This window comes from Equus quagga, chromosome 1 (genome assembly GCF_021613505.1).
Source record: "Equus quagga isolate Etosha38 chromosome 1, UCLA_HA_Equagga_1.0, whole genome shotgun sequence".
NCBI lineage: Eukaryota > Metazoa > Chordata > Mammalia > Perissodactyla > Equidae > Equus > Equus quagga.
The window spans coordinates 54633148-54650273 of NC_060267.1; the positions used below are offsets into that span (position 1 = coordinate 54633148).

General features: G+C 52.5%; 1 protein-coding gene across 1 annotated transcript in view; it reads right to left on the reverse strand.

Annotated features, from left to right (window-relative positions):
- Window positions 1-284: 284 nt before the first annotated feature.
- The window catches only part of TEAD4 (TEA domain transcription factor 4), a gene marked incomplete at its 5' end in the record, with an annotated part of 66465 nt that continues 49623 nt past the window's right edge, over window positions 285-17126 (reverse strand). Inside the window, 3 exons of the mRNA XM_046643070.1 lie at window positions 285-5338; window positions 5423-5575; window positions 6471-6611. Coding sequence (XP_046499026.1) covers window positions 5225-5338; window positions 5423-5575; window positions 6471-6611 — 408 coding nt within the window. The remainder of the gene's footprint in view (window positions 5339-5422; window positions 5576-6470; window positions 6612-17126) is intronic.

A 17126-nucleotide genomic window follows, 5' to 3' on the forward strand; every position in this document is an offset into this window, starting at 1 on the left:
AAGGCTTTACGTAACCCGATGGCAGCCACGGCACTGTTCTCTGACAGTCCAGTGACCCTGGCTGAACTTTACCCGTGTATGGAGGCAGCCCGGTGCTTTCCACTCTCCTAGGGAGGACCTGGGCTGGCGGGGCGGGCAGCTCACGGCTCTGAGTCCTGCTTCCCCCCAGCTTTTTCAGTTCAGGGTGACTCCATGGCTCTGCTCTGCTCTGCTGCTGCTTTTGGGCTCCCTTGACAGATGTGGGACTCTCATTTCCATAGAAAGAAAGCACTCACACAAAGGCGTCTGTGTGTGGCAGACTTTACTGAAGGTCAGGAGAGAAAGAGGGGGTTTTACATAGCAAAATTACAAAAACTTAAATTGAATATTAGACATCCATGAGCTTAGAAAGACCCTTAGCCGTCTCCACCAAACAGGCTCCAGCCTTCCGCGAAGGCACCTGGCCCCCTTCCCACCCGCCGTCCTCTCTCAGGAAGTAAACAAAAACCGAATTCTGCACAGCTTCTTATTCAGAGCGGCTTAGCCCTCCATTTGTTCTGTTCTTCCTTTCGAGACCCTTCCCTGGGGCCTCTTTCTCACCCTAATGGGCCACAAAGTTATTTCCCTGTTCCCGACACGAGCGCGAGGGTGGAAGTCCGCAGGCGCCGTCTCTGTGCTGGAGGTTCTGGCCACAGTGAGAGCCTGCATGCCTCCTCCTCGCCGGCCCCCAGGGATGTTAGGGTAGAGCTTTCTTTCCTCTAAAAACAAGAGCCGGGGGAAGCGTCTACACACCTCACTAGGAACAGTCTCTGGGTGCTCACTGCAGGGGCGGCGCGAGCTGCTGCTTCATACAGACACACACAGCAGCTTCTCCCTCCCAACAGTGACCTGCAGTCAGCGCCACTTGATGCCCGTTTCACAAATGGGCTTACAAAGGTTCCACGAGGGTAAGGCATTTGCTCAAGATCACACGACTTGTGAGCAGCCACTTTGGCCCCAGATCAGCCTGGCTCTAGGGTTAAGTTCTTAAGAACAGCTTACAGAGGTCAAACTCTTTGGGGAAAGCTTCTCGTTGTCATTCTTGGAGCTGCCATAACAGATAATGTAAGAAGGGGTCACACACAGTGGCCCCTGGGTACACCTCCCCTGAGGTGGAATCACACACATTACTGCTCTCCCTCACATTCCTCCTCTGGGCAGGAGTGGCACAGGTGACACTGGTGGCCCCACAGCTCCCTGCACCAGGCACAGCCCTGCCAGTTGTCAGGAGCTCCCTGCTGTCACTACCCCTGCTTACCAGGAGCGCCTACCCTATCTCCAGCCCCTCACCACCCTGCCTGCTGTCCACTGAGCCCCACAGCCAGGGAGAGGGAGCAGTGGCAGACTAAGCGCACACAATGTGAAGGAGGCCTGGGCAAGGCCACGCCAGGGCAGCCCCTACTCCTCACTCCCCAGGCTTCAGTCCTGAAAGCCTGCGTCCACACACATGCATACATGCACGCACACCCCAGACTCCTTCTGTGTGGGCTTCTCTCCTGTTAGGATGACCATCCCTCTCATGGACGTACACTGGTGCCCACTGGGCACAGTCTGCTGGGTCACCATAAGACCCCATGAGACAGGGGTCTGTTTCCACGTCCCTGTCTCAATGACGCCACCTGCTGGCCCTGGATGGGGTCGTGAGGGGGAGGGCTCCATCCCCTTCCTCACCCCCCAGGCCCGAACAGCAGGGATCACACGGCCTCATACACGTGCACTCATTTATCAGACGTTTACCCAGCACCTGCTCTGTTCCTGACATGGTGTTCAGTTGCCAGAAAGTAACAGACCAGGAAATCTAGTCTCCACCCACAGAACTGGAGTCTAGGAGAAAAGACTGACTCAGAGGCAGACGGTTACACATGCTTCTCTGTGGCCCACGGCAGCCTGGGGTTACCTTCTGAGAATCAGATCAAAAAGACTGGCTTCCTGACTCAGGAGACTGCCAGGAGCTCCCTCCACACGGGGTCACATCGCAGCCCTTGCCCAGCACGGCCAGCGGCCGCTCCACACCTCAGCCCTGCTCCTCCCACTCGCATTCCTGACACACCCGCCTCTCTGTACTGGGACACACCGCCGCCTTCTCCCTCTACTCAGGCCTTCGTTCCCCTCCTCGGCCTCTGCGAGGCTCAGTGACCCGGCCCTCTCCTCCCCTCTCCTCTCCTTGCGACACTCACCCCAGGCTGCACGTCCCGCGGACCTGCCCACTCAGTTTTCTCCCTCAGTGACACGTAAGCTCCTCAAGGACCTCATCTGCTTGGTCACCCACACACTCCCAGTGCCTGGCACAAAGCAGAAGTTAAATAACTATGTGCACATGAACGAATAAATGCACTAACACTCCAAGCTGACCTTCCGTCCCCCCATCCTCATCTTTGGAACGGAGGCAGCATGGTACCTATGGGGTGAGGACTGGAAGTGACGGTGGAGGCCGGTGTTCTGGGACCAGTGACAGGGACTGAAACGGGTGATGAGCGGAAGGGCAGGAGTGACCAACCCTTCTGCACGTGAAGCGGTGACTCCACACTGGCTCCTGAAGAGGAGAGGGGATGGGCACTCCTGGCCAGAAACATGCAGTGGCAGGGCGGAAGGCAGGGAGGCCATGCTGCGAGGGGTGAGCGACTCAGAGGGTGCGGAGGGTGTCAGACGAGGCTGCAGGAGAGGGACCAGGTCAGGTCTCTCGTTTGCCCCAAGGCTTGTGGTCTGCACGACCCTGGGGGAGAGGAGCCTACATCTGCGTTCTCCATGGCTGACTGGTTGGGAAGTGACACCTCTAAGCAGATGACTCCCCATTAGGCCACTGAGATCAGTTCACAGACGGAAGGGAAACTCACAGACAACACCCGGCCCCACCAACATCCGCACTGCCTGCTTCCACCCATGACACAAAAGACCACCTCCTCCACATGTGCATTTGCCCCACAGCCAAGAGGCTGCTCACACGTCCTCCATGAGCACTTCTCTGAAGGTTCATAGTCAGGCTGGAAGGGCAGGCATCATGAGCTCCCGATTCAAACAGCCCCAGGAATCAGGGTGGAGGGGGGGAGAGGGCAGAGGGCTGTGACGCTGACTGTGGGCAGGGGCGGGGGGCTGCAGAGCCTCACAGAACAGAAACCCACACAAGGAACGAGAGCACATGCCACCTGCTGGGGCCTGGGACCCCATGCCACATCACATCACCTTTCGACGGAGCCGGGCCCCCACACAGGAGTTCTGCCTCTGGCATGAGGCCTAGTGGCGGCCCAGACGTGTTTGCTGAAGTTGCTTTCGAATGAAGACGGGGAGTTGCCGGCCTGCAGAGGACAGAGGGAGGGTGCCGGCCGGCTTCTCCTCCCACCTGGAATGCTGGCCAGCCCTGCTCCTCCCGCCTGCTTTTATCTAAACATTGCCCATCCTTAAGGGGCAGCCCCTCTCAATTGTGACTTCTTCCCTGAATCTTGCACACCCTGCTCTCTCCCATCTCTGAACTCCAGTCGCTCTGAGGATCAGCCCATCCCACTCAAGAATTTTCCAATCTGACTCCTTAGCCTGCAAGCTCCTCCTCCTACTAATAATGTATATTTATCGAACACATTTATGTGCTCGGCACTATGCTAGGCACTCTACATATACGAGGTAGGTACTGTTATTATACCCATTTTACAGATGGGGAAACTGAGGCACAGTGAAATTAAGTAACTTGCCCCAAGGTCACACAGCTGGTGAGTAGCTATGCACCAGGACTCCAATCCTAGCTGTCTGACCCCAGGGCCCACACTCCCAGCCACTCGGTAAGCCCTCTGAGATGCTGTCTTACTCACACTCATATGCCCACACATCTCCCTGAGCGCTGGGCACACAGAAAACCCCTGTAGGTAGAATCTTTGTTCCCCTTCTGCTCCAGGCTCCTGGAGCTGGGGTTCCCTATCAGGGAAGATGATACCAAAGAGCCACTGGATGGCAGCAAAGAGCCAGCCCCAGGCTTCCCTGGGGGAGGGGAGCAACAAGCTAATCAGAAGTGTGTTCGGTGCCTCTGCACCAGGCACTTTGCTGGCCTTCCCTCTCCTCACCACTCAGGCCTTCTAAGGTGGGCGCTACTGCCTTCCCCCTTTAGACAGGAAAGGGACAGGCTCAAGACAGGTGGAGAACTTTGCCCGAGCTCAGGCAGCTAGGAATACCAGGCCTGAAGCCAGGACTGTGGAACCAAGCCTGTGTCAATTCGCAGGAGAAATAAATAAACCAGCGAACCCCTAGGCCCAGAGTGGGTTCCACTCCCCTCCTCCATCTCCGGGGAGCACAGAAGCTACTGTTTGGGGAGGGAGCGGATGGCCTAGCTCTGAGATAGTCACCACCCAAGAGGCATCCTGGCTGGGAGCGAGTTGAGGTAAGACTCAGAATGTCAGAACTAGATGGTCTCAGAGACCACTGGTCCACCACAGACCTCTGACCAACTTTCTTGGTCTTCACCACCAAAAAGGATGCTGCATGAGCCCCGCCTCACCACCTAGACCCTGCAGGCTGGCTCCCGCACTGCCACTCCTGCCCTCCCTGTCTCGGGCTCCTCTGATCTGGGGCCAGTCCCCCCACGCAGCCAGCACGGCCACGGAATCCACGTCCACCAGAGACAGATGAAAACTATCTAAAGACTTCTGACTGTGTCCCCTCCCAACCATTCCAATAATCCAACCCCGGGCCGGCCCAGGCCTCCCTGTGACTGTCCTGGGGCCGTGGCAGCAGAGGTGGCAGGGAGCGCAGGGGTGTCACGCACATGTGGCTGCGAGTGCACACATGGGCACTCATGGAACAGAGAACCCACACGCCTATCCTCAGGCCTCCCAGTGCGGCCAGCAGCAGAGTGCAGGGGCTCAAGTGGCAGCAGAGGGACAATCCCATCTTGAGCTTCAGCATCTGGTGACCTTCCTGGCTGAGTCCCTTGGGGCGATGGCTTCAGAACTGCCCGAGCTGCATCCCTGGGGCTGCTTCCAGCCTGCCCCCCTTCTCCCACAGTCCCTCCCGAGGCTTATACAGCCAGAGTCGGTCCTCTGCAAATATGTATCTGGGGTTTATTTTGGGTTGTATTGCAGGGTCAGGCACAGTTTGTTCCTGGGTAGGAAGAGTCATGACCTCTCAGCTCTTGGCACTTCAAGGAGCTGCCCCTGCAGGTCCCCTCCCCATGTCCCTGCACACACGATGTTGTCTCTTCCCCCCTCCCTGCTCCCCAAGTCTCTTATTCTTTCACCAGTCGGTAGATATGGTGTTGAGCCCCGTGCTCGCTTGCTGACACCTCAAAGACATATGCAATGCACAGCAAGGTCTCCTGCGTGTCTCTGTTGGTGACCACCTGCAGGGGAGAGAAGATGAGGGTTAAGGCCCCAGAAGAGGGCATGCCAGTTGCTCTCCCCACCGAGCCACTCCCGTCCCACACCTGCAGGATGGTGAAGTTCTCCAGCACGCTGTTCATCATGTACTTCTCAGGCAGGTGCTTCAGCTTGTGGATGAAGTTGATCATGTACTCACAGAGCGGGGACCGGTGGATGCGGTATGAGTAGTGGCCATTCTCATAGCGGGCATACTCTGTCTGCAGGACCCAGGGACAGCAGGGGCTTAGAATTTCTTTGGACCACCTCCAGCCCAGGCCCAACTCCAAGAGGGAGCTCCACAACCCACTCACTCTTAAGAGGGAAGAAAAGACAGGAGGCCTGGAGGCCCTTGAGAACAGAGCCTCCCCCCTCCCTCAGGGGCAGGCAGAAGCTGGGCGATGGAGGAAGGAGCTCAGACCTAAGAGTAGTGGTAACAGGTGAGAAGAGATAGAGGGACCACTCAATCTTGGCTGCACACTAGAATAACATAGCGGAAGGCGCACAGGGATCCTTGTGTTCATAGAACCATCATGTATTTGTACCTGCAGATACAGACACACAGACACACACACACACACCCACACACACACCCACACACGAGTGCATGGAAAGCACTGGAACCTGAATCGGATTGGCGGGTTGCATCAATTTCCTGGTTGCCAACATTATACTCCAGATACGCAAGATGTTGCCATTAGGGGAAGTGGGTGAGGGGTACATGGGATTACAATTGCATGTGGAACCACAATTATCTCAAGATAGAAAATTAATCAAAAATAACTTGAGCAGCTTTTCAAAAACTGCTATTGTCCGGACTCCACCCGAGGGTCCCGGGTGAAGTGCTGTGGAGCGGAGCACAGGCGCTGGTGTGTTTCAAACCCCAGGGTGAGGTCAGGTGCAGCCAGGTTTGAGAACCCCAGGGATGGGGAGGGCCTCTTCCCTGGTCCCAGCCTGGCATCAGTTATGTTTGACATGAGCTGGGTTATCAATAACTGAGAGACTGTGAGGATGACAAATTCAGACAAATTTGGGGAAAGAGAAGAGGTTAGGGATGAAGACCAGCCTGAAACAGTGAAAAGGTCTGTTTACCAAGTGTGCTGGGCAGTCTCCTACCTCCACTTTCTCTACCACCTGCTTGCCAAAAGAGCAGACCTTGGTGGAACAGGTGATTATCATGTTCTCAGGACTCTCGTACTGGCTGGAGACCCCGTAGAAGGAGCTGCCTTCATCCTCGATGTTGGTGTTGAGGTCTGCCTGGAGGGAGACATGGGAAGCCAAGAAGCGGACAGGTAAGTCAGCAGGGCCCTCTCGGGGGCAGAGTCATGGAGTCCTCGTCCAGCTCTAGGACCAGGAAGCACTCAGCAGGCTTAAAAAGAACTCGGGCAGTGGGAGCTTGGAAAGCTCCCACTTTTCTCCATATCCAAGCCAGGTACACAATCAGGTCAAGTTGCCTACATGACGGGAGAGAGAACACTGCGACCTGAGTTAGTTTCAGGCCAGGGCTGCCCACTCAGGTACCGACACATCCAGTGGGGGGGGGGAGGGGGCACAAATTTGCCTTTAGGACTTCAAGACCCTGACAATGCTCTTTCCGAAATGGCTCTAGGGGCTGGCCTCCCACCCATCTGTACGGCACGGCTGAGTCCAGACACCCTTGACCTTGTCACATCTGGGTCAGCCTCCAGACCAGACTGCCCAACACCAGTCTTCTCCCCCTTGGTTCACTCTCCGGCTGCCTGCGAGCTCTTAAAAACACAAGTCTGACTGCATCACTCTAGTTAAAACCCTCTCACGGAGCCCCTCTGCCACAGGGAACGTGGTCTCACTCCCAGCCCGGCTTACGAGCCCCTGTTCCCCTGCATCAGCTTCTCGCCAGTCCACAAATTGGCCTCTCGTCCTTGCCCTGCAGAAAAGTAGAGCTTTAACTGCCTCCTGCTGGATGCTGTGTTGATTCGAAACTTTCCTCCTAGAAAGGTGGAGTGAGCCTCAATCTCACACACACTCCCGGCCCCGAGGAACAGGCAGGATCTCTCTCAGTTTGATCAGCAGGCTCCCTGACTAGGCCTTGCCCCAGGCCCCAGAGCTGATAAGTGAGAAGCCTGGGGGCTCCAACTCCAGTGCTCGTCCCAACCCAGCAGGGGGCCACAGGAAAGGGAGGGAGGGGCTGGATGAGACAATTCGGTGTCTTGGTGACTCTGAGGAAGGAGCCGTATTTCTGAAGCCCTAAGCCCCTTAGGAGTCCCCATCCCCAGAAGAGAGGCCCCACATCAAATCACCCCATCTGAGTCAGGCATGCTAAAAGAGCAACTGAGGACTCAGAAGAAATGTAGACAGATTACAAAAGGCTCTCTTACTTAAGGCTTACTTAAGGCAAAGCCTCTCCACCCACGTGGCCCCACGAATGCAGTGGGAGCTCCAGGCCTTGACAAAGATTCCGACACCAGGGACTCTTCTGCACCGTGATGGGAGGGTCCCCCCAACCCCAGGAAGTTTCCGGCGTGATTCAGAGCCTGGCACAGGCAGTTCTGGTACTGGCCGTTAGGGGGTGCTCAGTCATTATTTTTCTCTCCTCTGGGGCAAGACGTTTTCCAAGAGCAAGTCCGCTCCCCAGACCGGCAAGGCGGTGCTAAATGTCTTATGGCACAATAGAAATATTATGTAGCTACAAAAAATGTTGAGAAGGACCTATATTTACTATTGTGAATTGACTACAACTCTTAACTACATTACAACTAATTGGACTACATTACTGAGAGGGAAAAAAACCCAAGTTATGGAACAGAATGAGTATGTGTTACTTCTACGATGAGGAAAAAAAGGCTGTTTTCATGCTGAAACAGAATGGCATATGTTTTAGTGTGCTCTGTGATGCCTTAATGAGGGCATTAGGAAAAAGAAAAAAGAAGAATTGGAGCTGCATTCAAGACAGTGTTCAGTCTCTGACATAAGAGCAATGCTGCAAACACCCTCCGCTTCCTCCGCCCCGGCCTGTCTCCCCACTCTGCTGGGAGCGGAGCCCGGCGGGCAGGGCGCCCAGGAGTCCCGGCAGAGGTGGACCAGGCCTTCAGTGGGCTGGGAATTAATGGCAGCTGAGACTGGGCCAAGGCCTTACAGTGAAATATAAGGCGAACTGGGACCAAAACCTGGCTCGCGTCTCCTCTTTTCTCTCCCGGTAAGTCACACGCTCCTGCTCGGAGACCAAGTTTGTCAGACCTCCCTAAAAGGGGCTGAGGGACAGTTTGTGTGCTCAAGATACACTACAGCTAGAAGCACAGGGGGCAAACAGGGACCACGACTGAAAAAAGGCTGGCAGGAAGGCCAGCTGCCGAGAAGGGCAGGCACCTGAACGTGGGGGGACATGGCGGGTCGAGGGGGATGGCCAAGGGGCCAGGCCGGAGCATAAAATGATGTCTTTCAGACTTTAGCCACTGCCGGCCTCCTTCTGATTAATGCCACACTCATGTGCCACCTTCCACAAGTCCTACTATACCCCTACTGGTTTCTTTTAAATCGACTTACTCTTATTCCTTAACTCCATTCTAAGCAATATATCCAGGAAATCAGGGGTTCTATTTTTCTAACATATATGAAAGTAATTACATAACTATTAAAGGAGAAATATTTATGCATGTGCCACCTAAAAGAACACTATGCTCCACCCCAGCACCTCGCAGCCATCTGGACGTGCCCTTCCTTGCCCTGTGCTGGCAGATCTGTTCAGACGGCCTTGCCCCTCCCAGAGGGTAAGCTCCCTGGAGGCAAGAACCAAGCTCTCCCCATGGCTTGGGCAGTGCTCAAGGTTCAGGGTGGGCTTTCAATAAAGGTCACATGTGGCTGTTCAACCTCTCACCTCTGGGTGGCGATGGGTGAGAAGAGAGGTCCCTTGGTCATGAGGACGGACCTGCCATCTCCTGCTTACCAGGGAGTCCTCTGAGCCCAGCTCCACTCCCATGTCAAGTACATTCCAGGGTCTTCTGTCATCACCTCCCTCTCACCTGGTCCTTCTAATCACTCCATACCCATTGATCCTGCCCCAGCCCAGAACAGCAGGGGCAGTGGGGGCCCAAGGAGGCTGGAACATTGTCCCTGCTCTCAAGGAATTTATAACTTGTGGGAGAGCAAGTAGAATAAGTGAGCTGGTGGTTGAGTAGGAGAGAGCGAGAGAGAAGAGGGTAGGGGGCGACATGTAGCCCAAAGTGACGATTCAAAGTGTCCCCAGAACCTGCCCTGTGGTTAGTTATGCTGCACAGACCCACGAGACGCAGGCCAGTGACGCAGACAACGCACCCCAGAGCGCCTCCCTTGTCCTCAGTGCCCCATCCTTCTCGTCACAACCCCACCCCCTTCTCCTGCAGCTATGCTCAGGCATTTCCTGTCTGCCCTTGTATCCCCCACTCTAAGCATCTCCCCCAAACGAGCTTGCTTCTCTGCTTTCTCAGCCCAAGAGGAAAGCTGCCCCCCATATTACCCTGACAGGTGCCCCCCACCACTTGCCCTCCTGCCCTCTGAATGCCCCCTTGCTTCCCTCCCTCCACCCTATTCATAGCCGTGGTGCGGGTGGGCAGCTCACAGGCTGTGCCTGGAACAGGTGTGTGGGATCGGGTGACTGACAGATGAGCCGGGACAGCCGCAGTCCGGGTGTGGGGGCTGGAGAGGCCCAGATTCATTGTCATGTGCTGGTATGTGCCTGGGAGAAATGTCAGGGCCCAAAAGGGAACGGCAGGCTGGGATGGGAGGGCAGTCTGGGGTACTCTCCTCCCTCCATGGCCTTAGCTCAGCGCTGCCCAGTGTGTTCACTTTGCAGACTGATGTTAATGGCCAGCAGTGTTCAAGAGCGTCCCCCACCTCTCCCTGGCCCCAAGGACAGGGGTACCTCTGCTGCTAAGGTTCTGGGGGAGGCTGGAGGGCTTCAGCTTCTCAGGCCCTGCACAAGACCTCGCAAAATGCATCCACATCTGAGACAGCACACCCTCACAAGTCAACCCCGCACTCAGGGGCCATTTCCAGCTGCAAACGATTTGTCCTGGTGGTCTGTGAGCCTAGGAATTACTGCAATCCCATCAGTAAGGACAGGAACTTCAGTGGGAGGGGGACTTAGGAGGTTGGGTTGGGGACATCAAAGTCCTCCTCCCACTCCAAGTGGGCCCTCGATCAACACCTCAGCACGTGTGTTCAAGGCCTGGGTGCCGGCTGAGAAACCTGCTGGGCAGGAAAAGAAAGGAAGGCTGGGGGAGGTGGCACTGTTTCCCAGCCTGGGCAGCTCGCCTTCCTAATTGTGTGTGGTCACTCTCACACCAGCCTAGGCAGGGGAGGGCGTGGCCAGGCCAGGACGCAGGAGAAGAGGGTTCCAGTGGCTGAGGATGCTGGAGCTGCCAGGGAGGAGCCCACGGACGACCAAGTCTCCTGGTTAGCAAACAAGAGCACTTCTGTTCCCCACATCACAGATTTGTTCTTTCCTGGTGTCTCTGCCCTCCCACACAGGAGGAGGACAGACCAGATGACTGCCAAGGCGGCCTGGCCACAACACGCCCCATCTCTGGTTTCACCCGTCCTCACTGCCTCAGCCTGTGGCCTTCAGAGAGGGCTGGCTCATGGGGCTCAGGGAAGGGGTGGGGAGGAGGCAGGGACACAGCCTCCCTTCACTGCCAGCTGACCCCACACACGGGGGCTCAGAGACACAGCCCTCTGCAGACCCTCAACAACACACTGCTGCTTTTCAGACAGAAAAGATGAGCTTTGCTCAGGACACAGTTTCGAGTGGCAGAATCAAGCCGAGAGCCCCCACCTCCCAGCTGGGGCCCACTGCCGCCGTCGCTCGCCCTGACACTCGCTCGCCCTGACGCTCGCTCGCCCAACGCACTGCGAGGGCCTCGCCTGCAGCCCACCACCCTCCCTTGCACAGTGGTTACTGCCCCAGGACCCCGGATCCATTCTGGATTCTCCCACTTGGAACATGAGCTCCTGGAAGACAAGGCCACGCAGGGGCTGGGTCCACATGGCACAGGCTGTGGGCACAGTCCATGGCCGGAGCACAAAGGCCGTGTGGGCTCTACAAAACCCAAGAAGCCCAACTGCCCGACTCCCAGTGCCTGCACAGAGTCACGACTGCCCTCTCTGTGCTCCCGCTGTCTGCCGTTCCTTGGGGGCCTGGGCTCCTCTGTGAGAAACCAGTCCTTCCTCCGGCAGGAGCAGGGGGGGCACCCAGGTACTCTGCAAGGAAGGACAGCTTGTGTGATGGTTCCAAGCACACCCCCTGGAGACAGCCTGCCTGGTCTGAAGCCTGCTTCTGCCACTGTGACCTGGGTGACCCTGGCACCTCTCTGTGCCTGTCTCCCCTCTATGGGATGAGCCTGCCAACTGCATCTGCCCCTGGGGATAGCAAGGATGAAGCCTGCTAACATGTGCGAAGTGATGAACAGGGCCTGCTATGAGGTATGATCTTCCACCTCCAGCATGCATGGAGCAAGAACGAGCACAGGAAAGAGGCTCACCCTGGCTTGGTGTCTCAAAGCCACGCCCTTACTTACTCCATGCCTCAGTTTCCCCCAATTTGTGAAATGAGGGGCCTAGGATGATCCTCATCTGGATGGTGTCTAGAAGAATACAGAATATTATCTCCAACTAAAAGAAGGCAGGAGGTGGTGAAAAGGGCCCCAAAGATGCCACCTCCCCGCTTCAGGGGGAGACAAATGCCTCCTGCCAACCAGGCCTCCCTTCTGACTCTAAAATGCACCCTCGGGGTAGCTGAGCCAGGGCTGGGAGAGCCACAGACCACCTCACCCAAGCTCCTTCTTCCAGGTCAGGGCTAAGCCTGGACGGGTTTGGGGAGCGCGGAAGCAGCACTGGAGAGGGCGGAGGCTTCCACAGAGGAAAGGCCCGCAGCCTCCCAGACACATAGCAGGAAACAGGAGCTGCCACTGCTGCCTGTGCAGTGACAGCGCTAAGTGGCTGCCCACAGCAAAGCCTCTTGGCTCCAATTCCCACGTCCAGGGCTGGAAGGGAGAGTAGGGAGATGAGAAAGGGAGGTGAGATGGTTTAAGCCCTTCCTGAAAAACAGGAGAACGGCATCCTGCCGTGCATCACACTTGAAAGCCAGCCCCACCGGCCAGGTCCTGAAGAGGCTGGCGCCCGCCTCCTACTCAGCCTGCATCATGGCCGTTCCCTACTGGCTGCCTCACCCGACTATGCGCAGCTCTGGCCATGTCATGCCCTGTTCAAAAAATGTTCCCCACTACCTACAGAGAAGGGATGGCACATGTGCAGTAAGCGTGCCATTATCGTCCCCGGCTACACCTGTGGCAGACATTCCCAGTCAATCCAGCACTTTCTCCCTCTAGATCCTTCTCAACCCAGCAGTCCAAACAACGACTACCAATCCCCGGAGGGACACACAGGTTAAAGCCTATGTTCCTGGACATCTGGTTAAAATGGGAGCCTGACCATACAAGTTAATTTTTCCCCTTCCAGAAAGCCAGCTAGAATGACAGCAAACAACTTTCAAGATGTGCTGCACCACAAAGGTGAAGGAAACGGAGGAAAGACCAAAATGACAAGAGAGTTCAATAAATTCAGGGCGACTGCAGACTGAACAGAGCTGGGAGGGATTCTGTGGGGCGAAGGAAGCAAAAGGAATTGCAACCTAAAAGTACGTTCGGAGAGCTGCAGAGCAGACGCGTCTGATGGACTTGAGAAGCCCTGCACAGCTCGAGACTAGAGGGACCAGGACGGTGGGCCGGGGAGGCTCCAGATATGACACAAGGAACTGACCGAAAGACGGTACGTTGTGGTCAGCCTCCAGGCCGACCTCTCCCACCTTCGGCAAAGGGGCAAGGGATTATCTTCCCCAGAAATTAAACAGGAGGGCGTCGGGGTTCAGGGACACCCGGCATGTTTGAAGAGGGCTACGAGACAGGGGTGAAAACAGGGGAATTCGGTGAAACTCGCCTAAGGAATGGCTGGATGGCTTCACCCTCTCCTAGAATGCTAGTGACCAGGCACAAACCCTCCAGGAGGAAATGAGGCGTCTTCTCTAGAGAAACTGAACCACCTCAGAAAAAAAGGTCTAGTAAACACAACATTTATCGGTTTTCCCAGTAAAACAGGTGGTTCCCACCCCAATCACCCGACAGTGAAGCCCACCAGGGGGTGAGTCCCACACTGTGCACAGAGCTCCCGGTCACTATGAAACACGGACAAATGGCACAAACAACAAAGGAAAGAAGAGACTGGACTTCATCAAAATGAAAAACTTGTACTTCAAACAACACTATCAAGAATGTGAAAAGAGAGCTGACAGAATGGGAGACAATATCTGCAAATCATATATCTGACTTCTATTCATAATACATAAGAACTCACAAGTCAGTAAAAACACAACCCAATTTAAAAATGGGAAAGCGGGGGTCGGGGTGGGCACAAAGGGTGAAGGGGTGCACCTACAACATGACTGACAAACAATAATGTACAACCGAAATTTCACAAGGTTGTAAACTATCATAATCTTAATAAAAAGTAAAAAAAGAAAAAAAAAACTGGGCAAGGGCGCTGAAGAGACATGTCTCCAAAGAAGGTACATGAATGACCAATAAGCACATGAAAAGATGCTCAAGATCACTAATCGTCATGGAAATGCAGAGCCAAACCACAACGAGCTGTCGCCTCACACCCAGGAGGACGGCCATAACTACAGAGAAGACCAGTGCTGGTGAGGACGTGGAGAAACTGGGACCTTGCATGCATCTGGTGGAAATGTAAAACGGGGCAGCCACTTTGGAACACGGTCCGGCAGTTCCTCAAAAAGGTAAACAAAGAGTTACCATACTTCCCAGCAATTCCGCACCTGAGCATATACACAAGAGAAATGAAAACATATGTCCACACCAAAATTTGTACAGGAATGTTCATAGCAGCATTATTCATAATAGCCAAAGCTGGAAACCACCCAAATGCCCATGAACTGCTGAACGGATAAACAAAATGCGGTATATAAGTACAATGGAGTAATATTCAGCCAGAAAAAGGAAGGAACTACTGATACACGCCACTATAGGGCCGAACCTTGAAAACATTACGTTAAGTGAAAGAAGCCAGACACAACAGACCACATGTTGTATAATTCCTTTTATATAGGATACCCAGAAAAGGCAAATCTACAGGGACAGAATGTAGACTAGTGGTTGCCTATGGCCGGGGGAGGAGAGGTAGGGGCGAGGGCTAAAGGGTTTATTTTGGGGGTGATAAAAATGCTCAAAAATTAATTGGTTGCACAACTCTGCAAATACACTAAAAAACTGAATTTTACACTTCAAGCAGATGAATTGTATGTAAGTGAACTATATGGCAATAAAGCTATTAAAAAAACACAGACTAAAAAAATATGGCCAAGTACTATAGATATTTGAGAAAACCTTCCAACTTAAAAGAAAGAGACCAAAACAGACAGAAAAAAAGGATTAAAAGGAAATAAAAACAAAGAAGGGAGAAGAAAACTTAAAAAATAACTCTTAGTCCATATCCCCAGAAAGATAAGAGAAAAACTGTAGTCATAAAACAAGATCAGGATGCAATCAAAGAACAAGCAGAAGCTCTTAAAAATTAAAAGTTTCACAGTCAAAATTAAATATTTGATAGAAGGTGGGGGCAAAGAATGCCACCACATTCCATTAATCTAATTCACCATTAACTGTACAATGTACCAAGGTTTTATGAACCACTAAGAAAGAAAAATGCCGTCAACTGAATTCTGACACAGCAGCAACTGAAAGTCTTGTCCATCTGCTATAGTAATAGAACCCTGATTCTGTTCAGAATGGCAATTTACTCAACTAAAAGTGTACATTTTCCTGGCTCCTTTGCAGCCAGGTGCAACCATCCAACTAATTAAGTGTTGTGTGGGACTTCCAGGAAGGTTCCTTATAGGGAGCTAAGTTGGTTTCTTCCTTCCTGATGCCAGGAATATGGATATGATGGCTGGAACTCCAGCAGCCATGACCATGAGGACAAAAGCCACACACTGAGCATGGCAAATAGTCAGAGAGGGGTCAGGTCCCTGGTGAGTTCACGGAGCTGCTGGACCAGCCCTGGGCAGTCTACCTCCAGACTGACTTTACGTGAAGGAAAAACAAACTATTTATTTATGCCACTACTGCTTTGGATTTTACATAGTATGCACTCAGATACACTCTTAACTAATTCAGAAGAATTAGAAGATAAAGCTAAGGAAATCTCCAAGAAAATGAACTGGGAAATAAACAGGGAAATGGGAAAAATCATAGAGGATAAGTCCTGGAGATCCAACATCAGACTAAGAGGGGTTCCTGGAAAAGAACACAGAGAAAACAGAGGGAAAGAAATTATCAAAGAAATAACACAAGTAAATTTCCCCAAATTGAGAGTTACTAATCTCACGATTAAAAGTGCCTACGAAGTGCCTGGCTCAAAAATAGGAAGTGAAAAACCACATACCCCAGAGCTCATCCACGTGAAATTTAAGAACACGGGGATAGAGAGGAAATACAAAACTCTGAGAGACAAAAAACACACCAAGTCACGTAACAAAGGAGAAGCAATTAGAACGTATCAGTCTACTAGCGTTGGCAGACAACGGAGCAACGCATTAAAGAATGAGTCTTAAAAATCACTTCTGGGAAAATCATTTGTGATCTAGACTCTATGCCCAGGCAAACTATCAATCAAGTACAAAAAAAGAGAAATTTCAAAACGGCAAAGACTTAGAACATTTATCTACCATGCATCTTTTCTTAGGAAGGTACTAGAGAATGTGTTCCCTTTGAATGAGGGGGGACACCAAAACAGAGGGAAACATGAGATCCAGGGAACTGTAGATTCACTTTAGGAGAGCAGTAGAAGGGAGTCTCCTAATGACCCCTGAGAACAGGCCTGGAGGAAAACCAGTTCAGACTGGAGCAGAACAGGGGCATCCAGGAGGAACAGCTCCAGGAGAAAGGGGAACTGATAAATTATCTGATAGGCTTGAGCATTTGGAGAAAAACAATTTTTTAAAATTTTGTGTGGTGGTTATAACGGAGTAATCTGTAAAATTTTAATAACGTGCAAGAGAGGTTTATTTAAAAATATGCAAATGAGAAAGCCATTTATTTGTAGGAAAAACAAAAAGTTGTACAAGAAATGAAATGTAACTATAATATTCTTCTTGGCTTTTTGGGGTCAATCTACATTGTCAAAAGATTTTATTGCTTTGACTAAATTATATAACTTACTGGATATGACAATACTGGGATGATGAGGAGAAAAGTGGTATAACATAGCTAATTTTTTTCTACCATAATGGAATATACATAATGTCTTAGTTGTGATATGAAGGTATAGCAGTACAAGCATATTATTTGGAACCAAGGAGATAAAGCCCAGAATAAACAGTGAAAAGTCACAGCAAGTGCCTCTGGGGATCGGGATTGGGGATGAGGAGCAGTGGGACAAGAATCTGATGCTTTTCACTATAAGCCTCTTAGTAATAATTAATAATTAACTATAAGCATGCACTGATTTAAAAATGAGATAAACTAAAAAAAAACTATTACTTATTTTTCATCCCAGCATAGATTAAAACCCAGACTTTTGTATGATCAGGACCTTCTAGGACCTAATTGACCTTTGCAGTTTTATTTTCTATCATTCCCTCTCACATACCTTTACCCATGACTCTCCCTCTGGAGCCCACTTCCTCATGCTTTCCCCAGGCTGTAACTGCCTTTCTCCGTCTCTGCCTACTAGATTTTGCCCATCCCT